The sequence below is a fragment of the Notamacropus eugenii genome, chromosome 3, assembly GCF_028372415.1.
Source record: "Notamacropus eugenii isolate mMacEug1 chromosome 3, mMacEug1.pri_v2, whole genome shotgun sequence".
NCBI lineage: Eukaryota > Metazoa > Chordata > Mammalia > Diprotodontia > Macropodidae > Notamacropus > Notamacropus eugenii.
In genome coordinates this window covers 226,552,846-226,579,584 of record NC_092874.1, presented here as the reverse complement: position 1 = coordinate 226,579,584, position 26,739 = coordinate 226,552,846, and the positions used below count along the sequence as shown (strand labels likewise).

General features: G+C 37.5%; 1 protein-coding gene across 10 annotated transcripts in view; it reads left to right on the top strand.

Annotated features, from left to right (window-relative positions):
- LOC140534157 (cyclic AMP-dependent transcription factor ATF-7) overlaps nucleotides 1–26,739 on the top strand; it is an 81,322-nt gene that overhangs the window by 32,790 nt on the left and 21,793 nt on the right. For 6 of the 10 annotated variants that reach the window (XM_072654860.1, XM_072654864.1, XM_072654863.1 and 3 more), the window contains exon 3: nucleotides 26,589–26,685. The exons of the other annotated variants lie outside the window; for them this stretch is intronic. In XM_072654860.1, coding sequence (XP_072510961.1) covers nucleotides 26,589–26,685 — 97 coding nt within the window. The remainder of the gene's footprint in view (nucleotides 1–26,588; nucleotides 26,686–26,739) is intronic. 10 annotated transcript variants of the gene reach the window in all.

Here is a 26,739-nt window from a genome sequence, read left to right as displayed (position 1 = left end):
AGCATAACCTCCCTGAAGCTGCTAATATCCTCCCTCCCTAAATTTTCTTGATTTCATTTTGTTGTACTCTCTGCATGTACTTATGTAGGCACATGTTGCCTCCTCTCTTAGAATGTCAGTTCCTTGAGGAATCCCCAGTGCTTAGCACAAGCTGTATAACAAAATGCTTGGAGCTTGCCAGTTTGAGTTTTGGAATTCCTTGTTATCTGTGAATACAGCGCGGTATTTGAGTGTGACCCCAAAACTGTTCTCATCAGGGATTTCCTAATTTAAAAAAAGATAAAATTTTATTATTTCTTTTCCTCAGATCTTCTACCAGCAGAGGGGGTGTTTCCCATCTCCTTTTTCCAGTACACCAAATTTCTAAAGTTACCTACCAGATCTGTTATCCTCTCCCACTTTTTCTACTTTTACAAAGTTCTAGATCAACCACGTTTACTTATGTAGATACCTGCATCATTAAATTGGTTCTTTGCGCCCCCCCCCCCCCCTTTTTTTGGTCAAACATAACCTTACAGCTGATGCAACGGATTAAAAAATGGCCAATGTGCTTCTTTGCCTGGTTAGCATTGTTTCCTTAATGCAGATTGACTTGCTCAGCAGTAATGTTTTGTCTGCAGCCCTTGTTAGAACCTTCTCTGTGTGTGGATTCATAACACATCTGTGTGTATGTCTACAGCACTGTATAAATAATAATAAGTAATCACCAGATGGCCCATAACTGCTCCTCTGGACCCGCCAGGTCTCTTGAAGCTGTTAGTAAAGTCTTTTGGCGTTTTGCTGGGGAAAACTTGTCATAGATTTATTTGTAAAAAAATTCAGACTCACAACTGGGTGTTTCGGGCTAGCTATTGCTGCCTGTGTTGTAAATATTTAACAGGCTTTGCACAGTGACAAGTAAAAGTGCCGTTACTACCCACACACACTGACTGCAGAGCTCTTCTCAGCCATTTAGAAAGGGGAAGGGGGAAGGGAGGAGAAGAGAGAAAACAGATTATTTTATTGATTGAAAAAAAAGAAAATTTAATTTTTAAAATTGTGTAGGAATAAGCCATACCCCAGTAGAGAAATGATCAAAAGATAATAGTTTTTAAAGGAAGAATCCAAGCTATCAATAACCATATAAAAATAATCTAAGTCACCAATAATTAGAGGAATGAAAATTAAAACAATTCTTGAGTTTCCACCTCCCAACCATTAGATTGGCAACATTGACCCCCAAAAAATGACAACTGTTGGAGGGGGAACTAAGTAAAAGTGCTCATTAATGTTCTCTTGGTAGTATTGTGAATTCAAGTACCTATTTTAGAAATGAATTGAAACTGTGCCTCAAAAGTTACTAAACTTAAACTGTTTGTACCTTTGGACCCAACATTACCACTACTAGGCCTATACCCTCATTCCATCCAAAAGAGAAATACTAAATAGAAATTCAAGAGTAATCAGCTGGCATGATCCTCTTTATTTCAGTGTCTTTTGCATATCTGAGTGTACTCAACAACAGATTTTTTAAAAAAAAGGAAAAAAACCTATATATACAGAAATATTGTAGTAGTTCTTTTCATAGTAATCAAAAATAGGTAATTAAGGGGCTATCCTCCTATTGGAGAATGGCTAAACAAATTATGACATATGAATGTAATGGAACATTATGGCACCATAAGAAATGTCAAGACAGTTTCAGAGGAAACTGGGAAGACTTCTGTGAACTGATGCAGAGTGAAGTGAGCAGAACTTGGAGAACAATTTATACAGTTAACAACATAGCAGACTCTAGAATTCTGATCAATGCATTGACAAAGCATGAGTCCAGAAAACCGAAGATGAAATACTCCACTTACCTCCTGCCAGAGAGGTGATAGGCTCATGGTGCAAAATGAGATGTATATTTCTTGAAAATGGCCAAATGTGTAAGAATTTGTTTTGCTGGACTGTGTATATTTGTTACAATGGTTTAGTTTTTCTTGTCTCCCCAACCCCTGGTAGGAGGAAGAGAAAACAGATTTTTATTGATTGAAAAAAATTAAATTTTAAAAAATAGAAGAAAAGCCAACAGAGTGTATATTGTGAATAAGGTGCAAGTGATCCTCTATGGAAAACCATTAAAAGGTGAAGAAAGAGAACTTTAGCATTCACCTCAAGAAAATGTGAATTAAATTTTTTAACCATGTGCCGGTGGCTTACATAAAATATTCATCCCCTTTTAAATTGAGCTAAGTAATAAAAACTAAGGCTTTTTTTTTCACCTGTAGTTTGGTTAGAGCCAGGTTTCTAAGTCTTTAACACCCAAATTACAATCCTTTTGAAAAAAAGGTTGCAAACGTAAGCATCGGCACACACTTAACTAGGATGGAGGCCCTTGAGTCTCATCTAAAATGTGAAGACATATACTGTTTCATGGCAACATATCCTGTAGAGTAAAAGATTGCTTTCATTTCTTTTCCTTTTTTCATTGGCATTTTCATGGCAAGTAGCTGTGGAAGAGTTTGGCTTGAGTTTTTTGGGTTTTTTTAATCTTTTTTTTCTTTTGGTAATTTCCTATGAAATATTGGACAGCTCTTATCTCATTAGATCAATGACTTTGATATCTATGCCAAACCTTACATTATCATTTAAGATATATTCGCTCAAACATGACTGAATTTTTTTTTTAGAAATTTAACACTAACTTTCCTCAATTCTTTCAGTGGTTTCTTTTTTTCATAAGATAAGTAAAATGAATGTTAAAACAGGAATTGGGTGTCCTAACCCTCAAGCATTAGTTCTCTTTTGTCCGTTTAGATTTTGATGTATTTAACCCCCACAGGGATTGCTCTTTAAATCATAGCACAACGGCTGTTTTCTTTCACATCAGGATGTGCAGTAAGTATCTCTCTTTCAAAACCCTTCTTTGAAGAAGCAGCATACAAATCAAAAAACAAAAATGCTATCAAAGTTTGTACTATGTGGGATTTGGGCTTTTAAAACTTATCTCACATAGTCATACTGGGATAAGAAAAGGAAAAGAAATTTTGAGAATCATGGAGAAAATATCAATGCTTTGGGCATTATGCCCTTGCCAGAATGCCTTTAAGTTTTCATTAAGAATTATTTAATGGAATGGAAAATTTATTTCTTGTAGTCTTTCCAGGTAAGTATCTGTACTACAGTCATCATGTAGAAATATTTGGGGAGTGAGTAGAAAATGAATGCTGAATTTCGTTTAATTAGCTGTCTCCCCAGGTGAACACCACATGTGTATCCTAGAGTTGCAGATTCTGCCATCAGATCAAAGAGACTGATTTCTATTTAACAAATTGAAATTCCGTTAGATGAACTTGTAAATCCTTTTGCTCACACTGGCTATGTCAAAGCCTAAGTAAATCTCCATCTTTGAATCGTAGGTTGAGTTTGCAAGTCCCAGGGTTGGAAAAAGAGAGTTCTTTAAACCATTTGCCTTTGAAAAAATCTTCTTCCATGGATCTGCTTAGAAACTTGAGATTAAATCTTTAGCCTTGCTTTGTCATTTAAGTCATTATGGAAAGCAACTTGCTGTGTGCCAGTGGCTACCAGCCTTGTAGCCCTTGTTCTTAGAGATAAGGCTTCTGGAAAAGACTTTTGCCTTATCCCAGAGATAAGAGCTTAGAAGGGATATCAGTTTCTTATTCCCATAGATCAATTTTTCTTTGGTGTCAGGCAGTTATCTCCCAAGCTATCACATAAATTAGTGCTTGTACAACATGCTCATGAATTTGGTTTGTAAATGGCAAGCTCTGTTTTTCCGTCCAGTGAAAAAGACAGGATATTACTGGCAATGAACCTGAGCTTCACTGCTAGCATGGTTTTCTGAGGAGTTCAGTGCAAGCATCTTGATCTGCTCTTTCCTTCTTTGAAAGATAAAACGGTTGTTTAATTAATTTTGGTCATGCCAGTCACTAAAATGTTGTTGCAGTCTTTTTCTCCCTCCTCTTCTTCATTGTTTTCACATTTAGAGCATGCCTTCCTCCAAGCTGCTTCTTGCTCCTTTATCCTCCTTTCTTGGATCTTCACCATTAGCTATGTCACAGATGTATATATTTGAGAGAAGTGTTAGCCAGTATGCCTCTTACATTTTTTAGAAGTTGTGAATATACAACCATGTTTTATGAGAAGATGGACCTACTACACGATCAATGCATGATGAAAAAATGAGCATATATGAACAGTTTAGTGGCTTAGGGTTCTCATCAGCCCAGCTCCTTTGTTGTCACCTCATATTTCAAGGGGCATACCTGGGTGAACATGTTACTAGAAAGTGGATTAGACCTCAGATTGAAACAGCAAGGGAGTAGAGAAAAGAGTCACAGCCGAGACCAAAGAGAGCAAAGAAACAAGGAAAGAGCTGGGCCGGGGGCCAGAATGAAGATGCCATAGGAGCAAAAGTTTGAGGAGCATTTCTAAAGTCACTTGAGGGAAGAAGGGAATCATGGAGCTTCTCTGAAGACTCTGTGAGAGTTATCAGGGTTAATCCAAATCTTTTAAAAATTTAAATATTCTTAAAAGGGTTATGATGTTATTCTCCTTAGAATCTTATTATAAATTAACGTAATCATTTTATTCACCCCTAATACCCAGCTCGATCTCAACAGAGAAAGGAAGTTTTTATGAGAGAGAAGTAGTGTCAATTTTAGAGCTTAGGATGCCATCCATAGTAGAACTCAGATCTTTGTAGAACTCTAAATGGGCTACTAATGACAGCATAGAGATGCTGAGTAACTGGGGAGCAGAGAAGTGAGACATCAGGATTTCCAGGCCATGGGATACAAATTTCTTCCACTTTTCATATTTGCCTAATGCCAGCATGACCCTACTCTTCCTCCCAATCACTTTCCCCAAATTACTGTCTATCTTGTCACCTTTCAGAAAGCTAGAGATTGAAGGAGGTCTGTGGCCTTATCCTTCATCATCTGGAGAGGGGAAAAAGGTTGACCTAGCTTTTCAGATTCCAAGAAGTGAGCTGGCTGCAGGATTCATCTCCTTGGAAATGTCAGTGTTGAGATAATATGCAGAGAAGTGGATTTTGACCCCAAAGTCCTTTGGAACTGAGGTGGGCAGTTCTGACAGTAGACCAAAAAAATCCAGTAGATCTGATGATTTGAGGGGGATGGTGAGTTAGTTATATTGGGATTTGTGCATGGACCAGTTTAGTTCAGATGGATGATTTGTTACCTGCCCCAGACATTTGGCTCACTTGTCACAACGAGCTGGGCCTAACACTGACCTCTGCCAGGGCAGAAAGTGATATGACTTACTACTGAAATGAAGAAATCTCCCAGAAACTGCCTTGGTCTCCCTTTATGATTTTTTTTTATTTGCTTGGAAATATTTGCTTCAGATAAGCCTGCTTTCTGAGCTAGAGCCATGTTGTATCTGGGATATGCTTTTAGAAAGCAAAAAGACAGTGCTATCTAAAGAGTTAGAAAATACTAAAAACAACCAAGATCATGGCTTCATCACTCCTATTTGCAGAAGGAACAAAGTGGAAATAATGGCTTGCATATAGCTTTGAGAAGGGTGTCATCTTCACATGGTTAGAAATCCGACAACCTAATTTATGTTCCTTTCCCTCCCCCATTTTATTTTTATGTCCCTGTCTTGCTTTGCCAGTTCCCAGAAGGTAAGGGTCATATCTGATTATCTTGCTTTGTATAGTGTCATTTGCTAGTGTGGCTTATTTGTCAAGGGCCTGCCATGTTGTATAGTGAGAAGGGGAACTATAACCACAGGGGAATTCCCTGCTGACAGTACTGAGGATTGTGGTCTGCCAGTGGTTGCCAAATCTTCCTCCAAGAACCTTTTTAGCACTGAATTTAACTGCTGCAGTTTCTTGTCCTTTAAAAATTATTCTTTTCCCCAGAGGTCTTTTGTTTCTTTACCTTCACAAATACTTCTGTGTCTCTGTTCTTCTACAAACAAGAGAAATACTATGATAGTTTAAAGCAATAGAGATTTGCTTGACTACTAAAGAGGCTAGTTACCAAGCAGTAACAACTTAGTAGGATGTTTAAACATTTAAAATTAAACCCTATGCTTTAATGGTAAAGTTACCTCCTTTCTGTTATCTGCACAGCAACACACTAGCAAGATTTTTCTTTCCTGTTGGAACAGTTCTTTGAGATATAGCCTCCTCCCCCCAAAATTATGACATAATTTTAAAGTTTTCGTTTGTGGTATTTGCATAGTATGTTCATTGGAGTGGAGAAATAGTGGAATAGACATCTATAATGCTATTAAGCATCATTATTGGATTTAGGGGCATTCTTTGCATATTAATATAGCTACTATTTTATGTTCGTATCTCATGGAAGTTGTCATTTTATCAGAGATCTAAATGCTCTGTGCATTGAGAAAATGCATTTGGACTTGTCATTAAGGGTAGGGGTCACCCCAGAAATCTCATGTTCATATGCCAGGGTCTAGTTTAGAAAGCACTCTGCTGTCGTTCCAATCTTGAATACTGAGCCTCCAGCCTTCCCTGCTTTCACACCCAGGCCTTTGAAGTAGGCATGTGGCACTGGGAGAAGAAGACTTTTTTAAACTGTAGCTAGATTTCGCCTCTTGTGCCTTTTATGCACGCTTAACCACTCTTAAGAAGGGAACGCTCTGTGTATAGATTCTGCTTTTGGCAGAGCAGCAATTAATGGTTTGAACATACTGTACCTTATTGGTTATTTTCATGATCTTGAGGGAGGCATTTTGCTTCTATATAGACAGTGATCTGGTTGTTCAAGTGGAATGGCTTTTTGTTTTTTCTTTATCTAGGAAAAAAATGTTGTAGACTGAACCTTGCTTGGAGGTGATTTCTCCCTTTTTCTTCACTTCATGAACAGAAGGTTGGGATGCCAGCTTACAAAAGCGTAATAGAAAAATCTGGTGCTCAAGCATAATTAGATTGGAGTTTTGTCAAGGAAACAGCTTCCCTTTTTGGATTTTCTGCTGTGCAGTAGAATTAGGTGTATCATCAGTGTGTGTGATTCCTTAGGTTTAATATTTTATGTTTTATAACATTCTAACGTACTGTAGGCTTTCCTGGTTATAGTATGAGAGTTAACCTGTTACAAACACTTCATCTCATATCAGTTTGTACACCACCAGGATCAGAATTATTGCTTATAATCTCTCTACAATATTTCCCTTCCCAGCTTTTCTTGCCTCAGTAGAAAGTTGCATATGAGAGGGGGATGGAGGGAGAGGGAGAGAGAGAATCTAACTATCTGATTTTACTGAACCCAAATTCAGGTGGGTGAGCTGCTATTGGTTACCATAATCCTATTTGGAAATTGTTATACGATCATTATTTTTCTCTGTGTTTCAGAATCAAAAGAAAGCATGTTTTGCCAGGGAGCACCTAAGGCAGCTGGTTATCATCCTTTGTTCTTACCTGGAATGATTGCTGTAGCTCTAAGTCCATTTCTGATGAGGGTCCTGGGGGTATGAATTTGATTAGAATGTTTTCCTTTGGATAGCATTCTATTAGAAGGAGTGAGAACTGGGACAGTGAATGTTATATTGGAAGTAATGCAGTGATTTCACCAACCATGGGATTATAGATTTAGAACTAGAAGGGACGTCAGAGACCATCTGTTTTACCCTTTCATTTTAAACATGAGGACATTGAGGCCCAGGAGTTTGCCACAAAGTCATACAGGCAGTACGTGGCAGAGGGTGGGATAGGAATCCCCATTATTTTATTATAGAGCCACGTTACTGGGCTGCTTCCTCGCTGTGGCAGTCCCTCCCTATCATGTAAATCACTTCATCTTTAACACATTGTGATCCTGGAGGCATTAAAAACATCAGTGTGGCATGTTAGTTTTCTCAGAATCCTGCTCTTCTTAATAATCCTCTTTCCTTTCCTATATAGTATAAACACGAATCATCTTAGTCTTCTTTCCTCAAGCTCTTTCCATCTTCTTTCTCATTCTCACATGCCCTGGCATATCCCCCAACTGCTGCTTCAGTTCAAATTATTCATTTTTTAAATGGCCCAATTGGGGACATAAAGATAAAGGCAGTTCCTGCCCACAAGGATCTTACAGCTCAATGGGGGAAGGGTTGGAACAGACCTAAAAGCAGTTTTTGATAAATCCAGTAATGTAAACTACTACTAGAGGGAGGGATCTCTGTCCAACAAGTTATTGGAAAACTAGAAAGTGATTTGGCAGAATTTAAATTTAGAGCAATATCTGACTCTACATGCCACAAAAAACTCCAAACGAGTAAGTGACCTAAATATGAAAGGTCACATCATTTAAACAAACTAATAAACGAATCAATCAGTGTGAACATAGGTAATAAAAAAACCCCTAATTTATTTGTATAAAATTTTACATGATCAAAATCAGTACAATTAGATAGACTAAGAAGAGAAACAGTTGGAGAAAATCTTTACATCAAATACTAATATCTAAGGTGTGTAGGGATGAACAAAAATATCTAAGACCGAGAATCATGAACTTCATAGCTATCAATAAATATTAATAAATGCTTGTTGATTGTGCATGATACTAATATGGTATGTTTGCATCTCCTGAACTTGTTTTCTGAGTATTTTAAAAAATGTTTTGTTGATGCTCTTTTCTTTTTAACTCACCAGTTACATAGTCAATCAAAAGAGATCAACATGTTGACTGCCTCTGAAAATGAGTGGCGTACTTCACAACTCTTCAGAAGAATTTGTTACGGATTTGATGATAAAAGTTCTGAGGACTTCAAAGGAGTTTTCTTTTTTGCTCTTGTGGTCCTTGTAAATCAGTTCTGCCCAATTCATTCTGCATCATTTCATATAGGTCTTTCTAAGTTTCTTTTAGTTTTATTTGTCATTTCCTATAGTATTTCATTACTTTATATACCATAATTGATTCAGCCTTTCCTAATTGATGGGCACCCATTTTGTTTCCAATTTCTTGTTTCAAACAAAAATGCTTCTATAAATATTTTGTACAGACAGGTCATTTATTCATCGTCTTGGACATATATGCCTTTTAATTGTATCAGTGTGTTAAGAGGTATGTACAGTTTAGTGACTTTTGGAGTATAATTCCAAATTGTTTTCCAGATTCATCTGGACCGATTCACAGCTCCACCAATAAATAGTATGTTAACGGTAGGCAGCTATATAGTATAGTGGATAGAGCTCTAGGCCTGCAGTCAAGAAGACCTGAGTTCAGATACTTATGTGACCTTGGTTAAGTCAGTTAATCTCAGTTTCCTCTTCTTTAAAATGAGTATACTAATGGCACTGACCAGTTGGGGTTGTTGTGAGGATCAAATGAGATAATGTTTATAAAATGCTTACCACACAGTGCCTGATGAATAGTAAATGCTATTATTTTACTATTATCATTATTATTCATTTATCTGTCTTCCCAACAATTGCCATTTTCTTCCATAGTTATCTTTGCCAGTCTGTTGAATGTGTGATGGAATCCAAAAATTGTTTCAACTTCTTTTATTATTAATGGTTTGGAGGGTTTTTAATATAGTTGTGATAGCTTGTGTTTCATTTGAAAATTTCCTTGTGACCACTTGCCTATTAGGGAATGGTTCTTGTTCTTATATATTTTGTCAATTCTTTATGTAACTTGGATTCAGACCTTTATCAGAAATTTACCAAGATTTTTTTTATTTAACTGTCTACCTTCCAGTTCTAACTGCATTGATTATGCTTCCACAAAATATTCCATTAAATATTATGTAATACAAATTGTTCATTTTATCATCTGTGATCAGCTATCCCGTGTTTAGTTAGAAATCTTTCCTTTTAACTAATCCAAACATTCTGGAGAGCAATTTGCAACTGTGTCCCAAAAGCAATTAAACTGTCCATATATCCTTTGACCCAGAAATACCACTACTAGATCTGTACTCCAAAGAGAGCAAAGGAAAAGGACCCATATGTACAAAAAATTTTTTTTGTGGTGTCAAATATTTGGAAACTTGAGGATATCCATCAATTGTGGGATGATTCATATCCCTTGTTGTTGTGGTATATCAATGTGAGGGAATAATATCACATGTGCTTTAAGAAATAATGAAGGGGATGGTTTTCAGGAAAACATATAAACTGATACAAAGTGAAGGGAACAGAACCAGAACAATTTACACAGTAATAGCAGTATTATAATCAACTGTGAAAGACTCTGATCTATCAGTGACCTAGCACAGTCCCAAAAGGTTCATGATGAAATATGTTCTCCACCACCAGATAGAGAACTGATGTACAGACTGAAACATACTTTTTTCTTTTTCTTCCTTTCTTCGGGGAACATGACTAATTTGGAAATGTGTTTTGCATGACTTCATATTTGTAATGGGTTTTCTATTTCTTGTCTTTGCAACAGATAGGAAAGGAGTTGAGGGAGGGGAGAATTTAAAACTGAAAATAAAGTAAAATAAAAATTCTCCCCTTAGCTATAGTTGTGAAAGATTTCTCTTCTAATTTCCTTATGATTTGAGCTTTATATTTAGATCATGAATTCATTTGAAGTTTATTGTGGCATATGGAATATTGTTGACTGGATCTCATTCACTTCTAGACTTTCTAACAGTTAAAAAAAAAAAAAGACTTAATTAGCCTTGACAGAAAATGAATTTTCAGCAAGGACGCAGCATTGATTTAGGTGATCATAACTTCTCTGCCTCTGTGTTGGCCACGCTGGTCTGCTGATATGAAGTCTTAGGGAGTGAGCAACTTTTGCTTCCTAGTGAGCTGGTTTTTATACTTAAGGTTGCCAGAAACTCCATCATCATCATCATTTCAGACTTTAATCATCTTAAGAGAATTAAGTTTCAAGGAGAGATTTGATAACTTTAACTCCCCTAACCTCCATGTGAGAGTTTTCCTACCACTCCACCCGTTAGTGTCCGGGTCTTCTAGAGGAATTTCTATGACTTAATGGCTTTAAGGGATTACTGGGTAATCTCGGTGACTTGTAAAACCTGGCAGGGGTACAATAGAGGAGGAAAAGAAAAACTAAAACAGAAAGTGAAAACAAACAAACGCACTCACCCATCAAGTAATACTAAAGGCTGCTGAACTCAGAGTAATTTTAGTGACTAAATCTGGAAAATAGATCTCTCCTCTTGGTAGAGAGGTAAAGAAGCATTATCAGAAGTGGTTGTTTTATCAATTCGTTTTTAATCATTTTCCTTTCTTATAAAGGAGGGTTCAGTGGTGGGTGAGTTGTCATGATTGGAGATTTTTAAAGTCACCAATTAAATGAATATGGGGGAGATGATAGGTACACAAAGGATGCAAGTCAAAATAGGATAGAAACGAAGAGGAAATCTAGATTGAAGTGTTTTTGAGAAAATTTGAGGTCACAAATCAAATGTATGATTAGGAATCAAGAGAAAATCACAGAGCAGTTTGGAACTTTGCCCCCCAAAATAATTAAACTGTATACCCTATATTACAGAAAGACCAAAGAAAGAGGAAAATAAACATGTACAAAAATATTTATAACATCCCTTTTTGTGGTGGTAAAGAATTGGAGGCAGTGCCCTTCAATTGGGGATTGGCTAAACAAGTTATGGCATATGAATAGAATAGAATGCTATTGTATTATAAAAAATGATGAAGGGGATAGTTTCAGAAAAACCTGGGAAGACTTGTATGAATTGATATAAAGTAAAGTTAGCAGATCCGGAAAATGATTTATACAAAAATAATAATATTGTAAACACAAACAACTTTGAAAAACTTAGGAACTCTTATCAACAAAAGACCAACCACAGTTCCAGAGTACTCATAATGAAACATGCGATCTACCTAGAGATAGAGAACTGTGCAGATTAAGGGTTATTTATTTTTTATTTTTTGGACCTAACCAATTTAGGAATGTGTTTTGTTTGTTATTTGTAGGAGGTTTTGTTTTTCTTTTTTTATGGGGAAGAGAAAAAGGGAGGGAAAGAATTCAGACCTGAAAATAAAATTGAATTAAGAAAAGAGGAAAATTATAAAATGAAAGAGGTCTAAGAAGTGAACCCCAGATAGAAATGAAGCTAATTTGAGTACTCAAACAATTTCCTATACGCTTTTTTTTTCCAGTTTTCTAAAGTTTTGAATTCTAAGTTCTATTCCTTCCCCCTTCCTGAGATGGTAAGCAACCAGATATAGGTTATAAATGTGCAATTATATAAAACATTTCCTTATTAGTTATTATGTATAAAATGACTTTAATAAAAGAAAAAATGAAAGAAAGTGAAAAATAGCACGCTTCAGTGTGTATTCAGTCAATATCAGTTCTTTCTCTGGAGGTGGATGGTATGCGTCATCATTAGTCTTTGGGAATTGTCTTGGATCATTGTGTTGCTGAGAACAGCTAAGTCTTCACAATTCTTCATTGAACAATATTGCTGTTACTGTGTACACTGTTCTCTTGGTTTTGTTCACTTCACTGTTTATCAGTTCATGTAAGTCTTTGCAGGTTTTTCTGAGGTTGTCCTGCTTGTCATTTCTTACAGCACAGTAATATATTATTACAATCACAGCTTGTTTGGCCTTTCACCAGTTGATGGGCTTCAAGAGCTGCTATAAATATTTTTGTACAAATAGGTCCTTTTCCCCTTTTTTGGGATATAGACCTAGCAGTGGTATCACTGGATCAAAGGGTAGGTACAGTTTGATAGCCCTTTGGGCATAGTTCCAGATTGCTTTCCAGAATGGTTGGACCAGTTCACAGCGCCATCAGCAGTGCATTACACATCGGTTCCAACATCCATCATTTTCCTTTTTTGTCATATTAGCCATTCTGATAGGTGTAAGGTGGTACCTCAGAGTTGTTTTAATTTTCATTTCTCTGCTCAATAGTGACTTAAGGCATTTTTTCATATGACTATACATAGCTTTGATTCCTAGACATTCTTAAAGCTCTAATGACTTTCACACATGGCTTTATGATTTAGGCTTATCAGGATTTCATTCAGTGTTATAACTTGGCTTAACTTTTGTACAATAGGTATTTTTTTTAAGGGGCAGGGGAATGAGGTTCTTCAAGTGACATTTTTCTTCTGATGGAAGAGCTCAGAATTCAAAAGATTGTGCAGGGAAAGGAAAGTTTCCACATAATACTAAACACTGAATTCTTTTAAATACGCATTATATAAAATAAATCGAGTCTGGAGTCAGGCATAATCTGGGTGGTTTAATGTCAAATTAATATTTGTAGTTAGTTTTTTTCCCTTTCAAATTCTTGTTATTTATCTGGTTAACCAGATGAATTTGGTTACATGTCACTGATCTGGTCTCGATAAGTGAGGTTTATTTTCAGGAACAGACACGTGAAGGTTTTATTGGTAACAGTATAATTGCCTGGAATTCAGTGCCACCTGTTACTGTCTTTTATCTGTATACCCTCTGAATAGCTGTTTCCCAATTATATTTAGGTTAGAAAAATTTTATGTTTGAAACCTACAGTTTTTAGTTAGGAAGGTGCACAGAGGACTAGGATTTCACACTTCAGATTTCTCGTTTCTCTGCTCCCCCATGTTTGGTGGCATTTCTGTTTATTCTTTTCCCAGCGAAGAAGTAGAGAAAATGATGTAATGTGAAGGTCGATTGATTCCATTACCATCTCCTACTGTGTCAGCCAGTTTGTGGTACTGGGATAGAAAATACTAAGATTTAAAATGAGGATCTCTTACCAGTGGAGTGATTGAAAAACCATACCCATAACTCAAGACTAAGAACACAGAAAGAGAATACATGGTTTAAAAAAAAAAGTTTCAGCTTTTCTTTATATGTAAGCCAGTTTGTTCCATCCCCCAAATATGCTCCTCCAATCAGATAAATACTTCACTTTACCTCCACCCAACTTTACCAGTAACCAGATCTGATTATCAAATAGCTAAGGTGATAAGAGACCTAAAGAGAGTGCTACAGTCTCTCTCTTTCTCTCTCTCTCTCTCTCTCTCTCTCTCTCTCTTTCTCTTTCTTTCTTTCTTTCTTTGTTTTGAATTGGATTGGTTTTGAAAATCACTAGTCAACCAAGTGTGCCAACTTGAGGTGAGATTTTTTTAATTCATCTGGCAAAGTGAGGAAGAACCAGAGTGCTCCATCGCACGTACCCTCTCCAGTTGCTGACTACTTGAAAAATAATCCAAGCCAATTGGGATTTTGTTGATGCGCTTTACCAGTCTTCAGCCTTTTTTGTAGATACTAACTTTCTGAGACTTAATCCCTTTATGGCCCAGCAAAATATTTTCCCTTGCTGTGTTTTTGTAGAAATTAAAGACATATTTACTCCATTAGCTTGTTCCTAGCTCCTAAGCATTTTCTTCAGAGACTGAGGCATCTGTCTTATCTAACTTTGCCTTTCCATTTGCCTTTCCATTGGCTTGACTACTTTAAAAATGACCATAAGCTCTTAGAAGGCAGGAATAATGTTGTAATATGGCCTGTGTATGTCTACCTAGCTTGTCACTAAGCTTAAAAAATAGTTTATACTCAGTAGGCACTAAGCTTAAAAAATAATTTATACTCAATCTTTCAATAAAAATTACTTTCAGGAGCTCTATTATCAAGAGGTATCTTTAGCACATTTTTATAACAGGTTAGTTTTTTATATCCCAGGGCAGAATACAGTAAAATAAGCTTTCCCTAGCCTTAATCACCTGGATCCTTAAAGTGAAGATGTTTTCCCCAGTTGGAAAGTTAAGGATTGCCACATTTCTAGGATGGTAAGTAAAAAATTTTAAGCACTTTTCCCTCAGACCCATACTAACAAAGAAGAAATGGGAAAACTTAGAACAGAAGCATTTGAAAAAATCTGAGTCAGATAGGAAGACACCATGAGCAAAAACGAGTCAAAAAAAGAAATCTTTTCACTTTTGTTAAACATTCAGGTAATCCTTTCTCTGAGGTTTTGACAGGCTTCTTATTTTGTTTTGGGGGGGTTTTCATACGTGTTTTATAGGCAAATTAGTCATGTACAGTGAAATCAAACTAGAACCTAATGAATTTCAGTTATACTTTCTTTAGGCCTGGACACTAGTCGCCAAGATTTGTCACTAATCCTCAAAGATTTGTTGAGGATTAAAGCCACTGATTTATTCTATTGAGTATGAAGCCACTGGAAAAAAAAAAAGCTAATATGCCTGTGTGCATTAATCCCTATGGACACATCCCAGCAGTGTCCTGGAATTCCATAAAAAACTATACCATATGTGTGTGTGTTTTTGTGTATCAAGTTTTGATTTGTTATATGATTTCTTCCATTTATTTTAGTTCGACTACATAGCATGACTATAGTGAAAACGTACTCAATAGGAAAATATATGTAGAATCTATACAGAATTGTATGCTGTCGTGGGGAGGGAGGGAGGTAGTGGGGGGGATAAAATCTTAATTTTATGGCAGTGATTGTAAAACATTAAAAAATAGTAATAATAAAATTAAATTAAAAAAAAACTACACCATAGGCAAGGTGTCAGAGGAGGTTAAGGGAAGCCTTGGCTCCCACCTGCTGCCTAGTTCATGAGGGTTAAAGCTGTATTTCTTCAGGCTTTGATTGGTTTGAGTACAAAGGCAAGAAAGCTAAGCTTTACCTGCAAACAGTATTTAGTCCTGTCCAAGTGACAGAATAAATTGTAGGTGTTGTCTCAGAGTTGGATAAAGAGGAGCTCTTACAGTTAGAGTAAGTAACTTAGATAGCCATGGGTAAAAGAAGAGTCAGTGAAAGACCCCTGTATATGGGGTTGACAAGAATCATCAGGAAAGTGGAAGGAGGCCCTTTGTTGCATATTCCATCTCTAGAATACTGGTATTAGAAGAGTGTAGTTTAATGATGACCAGTAAAGAATCTGAATGTCTTTAAAATCACGATTTCTTCAGAGATCTTTGTCATTGGAATAGATCAGGTACACAGTATCCAGAAGTAAATGACCATAGTAATTTAGTTTTTGATAAACCCAAAGATCCAAGCTTTTGGTGCAAGAATTCAGTATTCAGCAAAAAACTGCTAAGAAAACTGGAAAGCACTCTAGCAGAAACTAGGCATACCCTGATATCTCTCACCATATACCAAGATATGGTTAAAATAGGTACTTGATATAGACAAAAAGCATGATATCAGCAAATTAGGGGAACATGGGAAAAATTACTTGTCAGATCTATAGATAAAGAACTTGTTGATGACCAAACAAAAAGGTAAGAGAGGATCACAGGAGGTAAAATAGATAATTTTGACTGCATGAAATTTAAAAGTTTTTGTGTAAACAAAATCAATGCAGCCAAAAATTAAAGGAAAGCTAGAAACTGGTGGAAAAATTTGACAGCAAGTTCCTCTGATAAAGGCCTCATTTTAAAACTATATAGGGAACTGAAAGAGCCATTCCCCCGTTGATAAATGGTCAAAGGATATGAACAGGCAGTTTTCAGAAGAAATCAAAGCCATCAATAGTCACATGAAAAAATGCTCTAAATCACTAATAATTAGAAAAAATTTAAATTAAAGCAACTCTGAGATACTACCTCACTGTCAGATTGGCTACCATGACACAAAAGGATAATGACAGATACCGAAGGGAATGTGGAAAAATAGTGACACTAGTGAATTGTTGGTAGGGTTGTGAACTGGTTCAGCCATTCAGGAGAACAATTTGGAACTATGTCCAAAGGGTTATAAAATTGTGTATACCCATTGACCAAGCCTTTTTAAAAAAGGAAAAGGATCTTTACTTACAAAAATATTTATAGCACTCCTTTTGTGGTGGCCAAGAATTAAAAATTGAGGGAATGTCCATCAATTAAAGTAATGGCTGAACAACTTGTGTGGTATATGATTATAATAGAATACTATTTATGCTATAAGAAATGATGAGCAGATGCTCTCAGAAAAACCTGAAAAGACTTATATGAACTGGTACAAAGTGAAATGTGCTGTGTACAAAGTAACAGCAATATTGTAAGGTGATCGATCAGCTGTGAATGCCTTAGCTATTCTCAGCAATACAGTGATCCAAGACAACTCTGAAGGACTTAGTGATGAAAAATGCTATTCATCCCCAGAGAAAAAACTGTTGGTGTCTGAATACAAATTGAAGTGTACTTTTATATTTTTTCTTGGGGGCTTGGGTTTTTTTGGTCTTTGTTTTCTTTTACAGCATGACTATTTTGCATGACTATATATGTATAATCTATATCAAACCACTTGCCTTCTCAATGAAGGAAGTGGGGAGGGAGGAAGGGAGAGAATTTGGAACTCAAAAGTTTTAAAAATGAATGTTAAAATGGGAGATAATAAAATACTAAATAAAAGCTAAAAAATACTAAATGAAAGCTAAAAAGAAAAAAAATGATAAAGGGGATGGTTTCAGAAAAACCTGGGAAGACATATATATGAAATGATGCAAAATGAAGTGAGCAGAACCAGGATATCATTGTACACAGTAACAGTAATTTTATAAAAGTGATCAATTGTGAAAGAACTAGCTACTCTTATCAGTACAGTGATCCAAGATAATTCCAAAGAATTTATGATGTAAAATGATATCCACCTCCAGAAAGAGGACTGATGACCTCATGAGTGCAGATTAAAGTATATTTTTTCACTTTTTTCTTGTTTTTTTAAAAAATATGGCTAATATGGAAATATGTTTTTACATTGTTTTACATGTATGATGGGTATCATAGTGTACCAGTTCATATTGAGGGAGAGGGACTGGAGGAAGGGAGAGAATGTGGAACTCAAAATTTTAAAAAAGTTTTAATGACATATACTTGCTCCATTCTTTGTCCTCCCCAGTCCATTTCTGTCAAGGTAAGCCTCTGTGACTTAGATCCATTTTTTGTGGTTCAGATTTCTCTATTGCCTGTAGCAGGCTAGGCAAAAGACACCAGTCAAAACGAAAACTGTCATGAAAATGAGTTCTGCCATGTGACTGAGAACTGGAAACTGAAGGCATCAGAACTTGGATCAGGGACAGGAACTAATCCTGAATGCAGAAGACCTGGTGATAAAGCAAGTACATTTTCAGAGATGATTAGTGTATTCATTCATTTTGTTTGTTTATTTGTATTCTTTTTTTAATGGTGTGACTATTCAAGTCATCTTATTCATGTTGAATTTATTGTGGAAAATGGCATAGATGTTGGCTAAATCTAATTTTTTCTTTATTGTTTTCTAGTTTTTCTAGTGTTCCAGAGATTGATTCAGTGGGGTAACAGAGTCTTTAGGAATTGAGAATAATCTTAAGTAAGCAAAGAAAAGAACATTTTGTAGATATTTTTTAAAAAAAATCTTCAGTTGCTTGAAAAAAACTCTAAAATTACAGGTTGATAATTAATTGCAAATTATTACAATTAAGACACTAGTTAAATATGTGGTTTTTATACTCTTTTTGTATTCCTTCTTCAGTGGCTTACTGACTTATAACATAGCTTTTCCTTTAGTCAGATCTCTTCAGGGTTCTTCCCAAATGGAGGAATCCATTTCTTGATTCTGTTTGACTCTTTTAGAATCTTGTTATTCTGCCATGTAAAATCCAAGTGAGAAGAAAGCCAAGCAATGTAGAAATGTTCCTGTTCTTAAAAACATTTACATGTTGTTTATTATAACAAAGATGGGGCCTCCAGAGTATTGGAATCCAAACTTTTTTTGACCTTGTTAATAAAAGAAAATTTCAGCATACATCCTCCCCAACATGTATGTATTTACTTATTTTAAATTCTATATACAGGATTATAGATTTAGAAATGGATGAGACCTTAGAGGTGATTAGATCCAACCCCCTCCTTTCAAAGAATGAGAAACTGAAGCTCAGAATTAATTGATTCACCCAGAGTCTCATACCCAGGAATTATCTGAGGTAGCATTTGAACTCAGGTCTTTCTGAAGCCAAGTCGGCCATGTTCTCCACTGGGAAAAGGAAAAATTTCCAGTTGGCACCTGCACATCAACAACTGTTGTGGTTGCTAGGTTATGGTTAGGTTATAGCTGCCCTGAAGGGCAAATGACAACTCAGAAGGGTGAAGCTACAGAGGTTTATGGTGGAGGTGGTTGTGTTGGAGAGGAGATGGGTCTTAGAATTGGTTCTTTTGTGGACGGTAGGAATCGATTCTTGGTGTGATGGATAGATTGCTGGCCTTGGAGGCACATTCAAGTATAACCTTTTGATACTCGCTAACTATGTGACCATATCTGTATAATGGTTGGGGAATGGGTTTATTATGAAGCCCAAATGAGGTTAATGTATTTAAAGTATTTTCCAAACCTTAAGGTGCTATATAAATGGTAGCTGTTATTATCAAAGGGGTTTGTTTGGTTTTTTTTTTTAAAGGCGGGTATTTGTGCATAGAGCATTTTACTGCTTGCTGGAACAACACAGTAATGGTATCATGTGTCACAGGGAAACAAATTGATTATGTAATGTCCGTTTACCACATTGCCACATTGGTGGCATACCTTTTAGATCAGTGAAATGGGAACTAGGACTCTGAAACCAGCTGTTTTAAAGATACTTCTAGGTTAAAGAGCAGTTCTAATTAGGGATCACAGAAGTATAATTTCAGTGTTTCAAGCACTCTCATTCTCACTGCTGTTCTATGCAGTTGAGGTCTCCAGTAATGGCTAGACTAGATAAGTTTCTATAATTGTGATACCCATATGAAAAGGGTACTGCTGGAGGTAGACTGAGTAGTCTTTATCCCCTGGCAGCATGAGCTTCTTAAAGGACTTAGAGGACTGGGGTGGGAGTGGAAGTTACTTTTTGTGGGAAATCAAGAAAGTCTTTTCATGTAGGAGATGGCATTTGAACTTTTAAGAATAGGTGGGATTTGTAATGGAGAAAATTGAAAGTAAGGTCATTCTAAGCAGAAGAAACTGAAAGGGTGGGAATGCATGGATGTGTATTTGTTGAATAGCAAATGGGCCAGTTTGGCTAGACCATAGGAGAGCAATGGAAAGTTATGTTGAGGCCAAAGAGTTAGAAACTCTTCCTAGTGTCTGACTTTTTTATCCTTTTGAAATTTTCTTGTTTATTATCCCATCCTTTTCAAATTACAACAGTGATTTTTGATGTCTGATTGGACCCAGCTCTGAGTTCCATAGGCAAGTGCTGGCATTCCAGGGTAGCAATTCCCCCCTTGAACATGGGGGATGAACAGATGGCTACACCAGGCCAACCCACCCCAGAACTGTGCATTTGGATGGGGTTCTGCAGCTTTGCAGCATTTCAGTTAAATATGCTTGTTGGCAGAAGAGTGTAGGCAGGACGGCTCTTAATACCAAGGCACAGTTTTAACAATCCAAAATTCTTTCTTCCTTTTACATTGTAGACAGCCTTGGTTAACTGCCAGAGATACTTTAAGATAATCTACAAAGCCTCCCTGAAACATGGATGATTGCTTCAACCTCATAGACAAATGCATCCTAGCTTGATTATGCCAGATTTTTCTCCATTAGCTCTGTTTTTTCTTTGTCTCTTTCTCTGTCTTTGTCCTCTCCTTCTCCCCCTCTCCCTTCCACCTTCTCTTTCTGCCTCTTCCTTCTCCTCTCTCCCCACCTCCCCATTTCTCTTTTTCCTCTCTCCTTGTTTCTGTCTTATTTCTTCTTTCTTTATTTCCTTGACAGTCTATTCATTTGGAGCAATTGGGAAGGATTTTGCTGGGTTTTGTTTTGTTTTGTTTTGTTTTTTAATAAATTCTCTTGCTCCTATGTGCAGCATGAGCTGCTACTATGGCTGTTTTTTATTTGCTGAGTGATCCTGTGCTTTGAAATGATTCATTCAGGAGCTATGGAGCATTCTGAGCAGGATATGTGACTCATTTGGTAAACAGCAACACCTTGGAAAGGACAGCAGAAGCTTGGTGTTGGCTTTATGAGGTAGAACTGAAAGGGGAAACAGAGTTCTACACACACATGACCACTTCTAGCCATTAATGTTTCTGCACATATTTACTCCCCTGTCCTGCCTGTGCCAAGTGATCAGCTTGGTTTTCCCAAACTGCTTTTTTCTCTTTTGATCTTTTTAAGGGATGGCTAGCTGCATAGGGAAGAGAGGAGTGATGTATCTGATAAGGAATGAGATGTAAAGCAAAGTGAGATGCGATAATAAAAAGAAAAATGCTAAGAGTCATTGTAAGAAAAGACGGTGGACTAGAAACAGGAAGAGAAGGCCTGGTTCTCGTCCCAGTTTTTAACATTCAACTATCCACAGAGCTGTAATAAGGACTCCCATAGAACAAGGAGTGTCACGACTTTCTCATCTTGTCTGTAAGCTGGCCTCGATGCTAGATGTCTGTGAGCTGAAGTGAGTCATGTCACCTGGTTGCACCTTCGCTTCCTTTTAGTCTGAGATTCTGTGATTTCACAAAATTGGTGCCAGTTCAACAATCTGTGGAACATAAACTTAGTGGGATCTTACTGTGCTATAAGGAATGATGAATACAGAGAAGTGTGGGGAGATTTTATTTGAACTGATACAGAATGAAGTAAGCAGCATCAGGAAAACAACTTATACAGTACAATAACAAAACAACTGAAATTGATTCCTATAGTGACCAAGTTTGACCCCAAAAAAGAAACATGAGGAAGTATCTTCTTCCCCTACAAGGGGTGAGGGGAGAAACAATGATACTGACAGACACTGAATGTGGAACATTGCCGATTTCAAATATTTTCAATATTTTGGTTAGTTTTGATAAACAGTATTTTTTTCTTTTATTCTTTGTTGTAAAAACTGATTCTGATAGTAGATGGGAGAGGACTGAATTGGGAAATGTAGGTGATTTTTAAAAAATAAACTATCAAAAAGTCCTGTCTCCCATCTTCCCCCTCCCCCCTGCAAAGATTCTGTGGTCCCTTTGTTCCTTGATGTCTAGTTATTCAGAGTTCATTTCTCAGTAACCAAAGTGAATGGAACCTGAAGCATCTGATTTTTCTCCTCCCTTCCCCAGCTCCACTCTTTTCCAACCCCCACCTCAGTCTTTCTGAGAATAGGAAGGGGAAGTAAATTAATCATAGCTAAGGATGTAAGCACATTTTTAAACATGAGGCAAATCTACACAAATCCTAATAGCCAAGAACGGCATTTCAGGAATTAATCTTTCTGAGGGTTGAATGCATATCACACGGAAATTTTGTCTGCCGCAATGCTTTTATCAAGGACTGAACTGTAGCCAGGGAGCTTCTGATGTGCATATAGCTATGCCTGCCTGCCTGCCTGAACTGGAGCTGAGATATGTGTATCACAATACAAAGCTGCAGCTCTAGTTAGCCTAAGACTTCATTTTGTTTATTTCTCCAGCCATGCACAGTGATTTTATTTCAGTAAAGCTCTGGGGGACAGAACTTTTAAGTGGATTATAAACATTATCTTGGCCGCTGACTTAGAGATCAAGAAATCATTCTTAAATGAAGAAAAAATCCCTAGTCCTTATTCTTATAATAGAAAACCTTTTAGAAAGAACACGTGCTAACACATTCCTGGTGTACAAAAACAGGGTCATCCTTTTCATGATCATCTGGACCTCCTGATTTCTAATATGACTGCCATGATTCCATCAGTTGTTCTAAGAAACAGAATTTCTCCCATACAGAGAAGAGAGGCTCTTGGAGAGAGACGTCCCTCAGAGAGAGGATTTCTGCCTCAAGACCTTTCTGTGAATGAATTAGGGGATTAGATCCAGGAGAAAATTCAATATAGATAAAATGTATGGCTGAATTTTTTTAGGCTGCTTACTTCATAGCTATAACATTTAATTTTGTGCCTTCACTATTTCCCTGTTAGACTAAAGAGAGTAGAGCTCTCTTCTCCCTACCTCTCCTGCTCTGAGGAGTAGAAATTAGATGTAGCCAAATGTATTTTCATTTAAATGTCATCCAGGTTTCATGTGTGTAATCTCTGAATAACTAGAAGAGCACGTAAACTCCATGAAACAGTCTCATATGGGGGAACGTTTATTCTCTCCTCTCCTTTCTTCAGCCCAGTTATTGGCATGGTTGTACTACATCAGCCATTTTATAAAATGAGGATAGAGTTGTTCTCTTTTTCCTTTTTAAAAGCCTTCCAAGTTTTCAAGTCCAAAAACATGTGTTGGCAGTTTGGCAAGCAAAACGAAAAACGGCTTTTATTCTTTTTCCTTCCTTTCCTTTCCCTGTTGCTCTACATTATTAGTACAGCTTTGTACTTAAGAAAGTGAATTTTTAAAAATTTCAAGGTTGAAAAAGGATTAAACTCTATATGGAATTCTTTGGACATATTAACTAGACTATCTAGTTCTCTTAGGTTTTGTGCAGGAAACATTATCCACTTATAATGGAAATTTGTTTTCCTTCTAAAAGTGGGTATGGGAAGGGGGTATATTGCAGATGTGTTTGTTGAACCAGATTGGCCTTCAGACTTTTCCAGGCTAGAGCACAAATCTGTTCTGCTTGGCCCTGTAGGCCAGAACCAAGAAGCAGTGGGTGGAAATTGCAGAATAGCAGATTTAGACTGGATATTCAACACAAACAAAAGAACCTTCCTAACAGAACTGTTCGATGTGGGCTCCTTCTCTCTGAAAGTTTCAAGTATGAGCTAGATTACCACTTACTGGAAATAACTGTAGAAAGGCATGTGTTAGACCAGATGCCCTGAAGGTCCCTTCCAACCATAAGATTCTGTGATCCTTTCAAGATACTTAGGCTGCTTCCCTATTCCAACAGCCCTAAATTCAGTAGCCCTCAATTTTAATGTCCACTTTCTCCCTTGCCCCAAAGAGGTGGTCAGTAAATCAGTAAATGTGTGTGTGTGTGTGTGTGTGTGTGTGTGTGTGTGTAATTAAGCAGTCAAATAAAGATCAACATTCTTTACCATTCAATTGACATGAATACTTCCTTAGGTGAATGGTTATTTGCACATCTCTTGTAGTAGCATATAGGCAGCTAAAAAATCTTCCTCACTCAATTTTTTAAAATAGAGATTATTTCCAGAGGAAAGATGCCCCAAATGCACATTTCCAGCCTGTCCTATATAGATGTATTCTAATTGGTCTGGGAAGAGGAGAGGCATTGGCTTTTCTATCTCACATTCCAACAGACTTCAGAAAAGAGATCATCCGTCTCTTCTCCGTAGCACTCTTCCCCAGTAAACTTGGATTTCCCTTTTCATTCCCAGCCTTGTTGCAAAGAGCTGTATGAGAACTAGCGGGGAGATGACAGGAGCTGGCGGAGAGTCAGGGCTATGTTATTCAACTAACTTGGCTTCAACTCTCCTTCTGCAGTGCTCAGCATGATGTAGATTTGGGGGTGGGGGAGGGATCAACCCCCAGCTTTCATTTGGGGAAAATGTATGGCCCAAGGGAGAGAGCATATGAGAGAGAAAGAAAGAGAGAGAGAGGGTGGGTGTGGGTGTGTCTCAGAGAGAAGAAAAAAAGAACTAGAGGACAAATAAGAAAAGTAGGGAGTCTTCAGTCATACAAGAAAGAGTTACTTCTAAGATATCAAGGAATTTCTAGCAGAAAAAAAGATTTTTTAAATTCTGTCTAGCACAATTAAAGAAATAGCTTTAGTTTTCTCTGATACTAGTATCTTTATCGCTCTTTTATCTGTTTTGGGCACATCTTTTTCTCTCATTGCTTGACAGCCCTCTAAGCCCTCCATGGTGGCTTATTATATAAACATGTTCACATACCTTCCCCAGTTAGGCCAGCAATTTTCATTTACCTCACTTTACCTTTGGGAAAATAATACAGGTAAAGAAATGAGTGCCTAACAGAAGTAGAAGCTTGAGCTCCTGTCTCAGTCCCTCTGAGATATTTGGCATTTGTTCCTTCCAGCAAAATCAGGTCATGCTTTTGAGTTTATGGCATCACCCATTGGCTTTTCTATGCCAGTGTTCTAGTTTTGCCCTCAATTTTCCAAATAAATCATCATTGAGGCAGGCACTGAGGGCAGGGACTTTCTTTGTTCTTATTGTTTGTTTGCTTCTGTAATTCCCTGCACCTAACCCAATGCCTGGCATTCGATGGGTGCTTAATAAGTGCTTTTTGAGTTGAATTGTCACATCACTTCCTTTGCATAATCTCATTTGACCTTACCAATAAAAGTCTAATTTTCACTAAATTTAGTGTTTTGTATCTCCCGTATCCAAATTCATACCATCAGTCAGGATTCAAAGTAGCTTTGAGGAGAAGGACAATGGTACTTCCCATGTCCAAGAAAGAAAGGTCTCGGGGAATCTGGAAAATGTTTTTTCCTTCTTGCCTCTCTGCCAGGTTAAAAAAGAGAAATAGGTTGAGGTAACTCATTTGGATTTGAAAAGACTTCTACCTAAATGGAAAGCAGCTGAGGTATGATGGGTAAATTCTATTTAGTGAACATTGCAGTCAGAAAAGCAGGTGTGGAAAAGCAGGGTTGAAGTGAGGAGGTGGAAAAGGAATAGGTCCAGTGACAAAACTGAAAAGAAGGAGAATTCATCAGTCACTATTTCTAGAAGCAAAAAGGCAGATGAAACTGTGGCTCTGTTGAAGGGATTACAGAAAACTGCTGTCTCCAAACGTGGTGTGGCTGACAGTTTGTTATAGAGGAGGAGCAGCCAGGCAGCCTCAGTGGGGGGGTTTTTTGTGTTATTTTTTGAATTACCAGTGTTGATCTGTTTCCTTCCTTGTCTCCCTGGTGAGCAAGCTCTTGCAGCATGCAGGGTTGCGTGTATACACATGCCACTTTAGAGAAGGTCTAGGGGGGAGTGGCAGAATTATGTTTTAGTAATTCCATTCTGCCAATAAGAAGCTAAGGGTAGAATTGAGTTTTACCTACTCATTGCTCGTACATTGAAGCCCCCTACACGAGAAGGCAAAATCCCCCCATCTTCAGTTGTATTTTTATGCAACTGTTGTAAAGTCTGTGGCATTGCATTGGCCCCTTTACGGCCTGCACAGTCTCCATGCCTGCCCCTGATGAGAAGAGATGGCATTTGGCCGATGGGATGGTTTGTGCCTTTACTGCTGGCCGTTGGGCTTCAGTCCTCCGCAGCTCCGTCCCGGCTCATTAAAACCCTGAGCCAAATGGCTACACTGATGCCTGCTGTAGCACTGCAGGGGCCAGGAAGTTAAATGGATCTCCTAATCCTGCATAATTTATCTCCCTGTTAGCCCCTCATAAAACAGCCCGATTCAGCCCCACCACCAAGAGCTATGTTCTGAATTTCCTATATTTTGATGGCCAGCCTTTCCCTGCTTCTCTCTTTATTATTATTATTAAAAATTATTTTCCCCTTGTTCTCCAGAAGTTGGCCTTAATGGTTCTTTCATTTGGAGCCTTCAGCTTGCACCCCACTTCACTAGCAATCTGTCCACTTGTCTTGTTTGGACTTAATACCGCAGAGCAGTTGGTGCTCTATCCTTCCCCCTCCCCTCTCCTCTCTGTTATCTATTGCCTTTTCTGCCTTTCTACTTCCAGCCCTTACTCCCATCCTTTCTCCCCTTCATCTTATGTCTCCCCACAAAAAAAAATTTCTTCACCTTCCTTGACCTTCTCTAGAGGGACTGTCCCTGCTATTCGACATCCAATAGGACATTTTTTAAAAGGGCATCATCTATTCACTGACTTCCCCCACCCTCATCTCTCTCCATTTCTGTTTCATTTCAGAGATTTACAAACGAGGACCACCTGGCGGTTCATAAACACAAGCATGAGATGACATTGAAATTTGGCCCAGCCCGGACAGACTCAGTCATCATTGCAGGTACTCACCGCTCCAAAAGCCACGTGCTTCAATATCACCCCACAGTTAAGATTA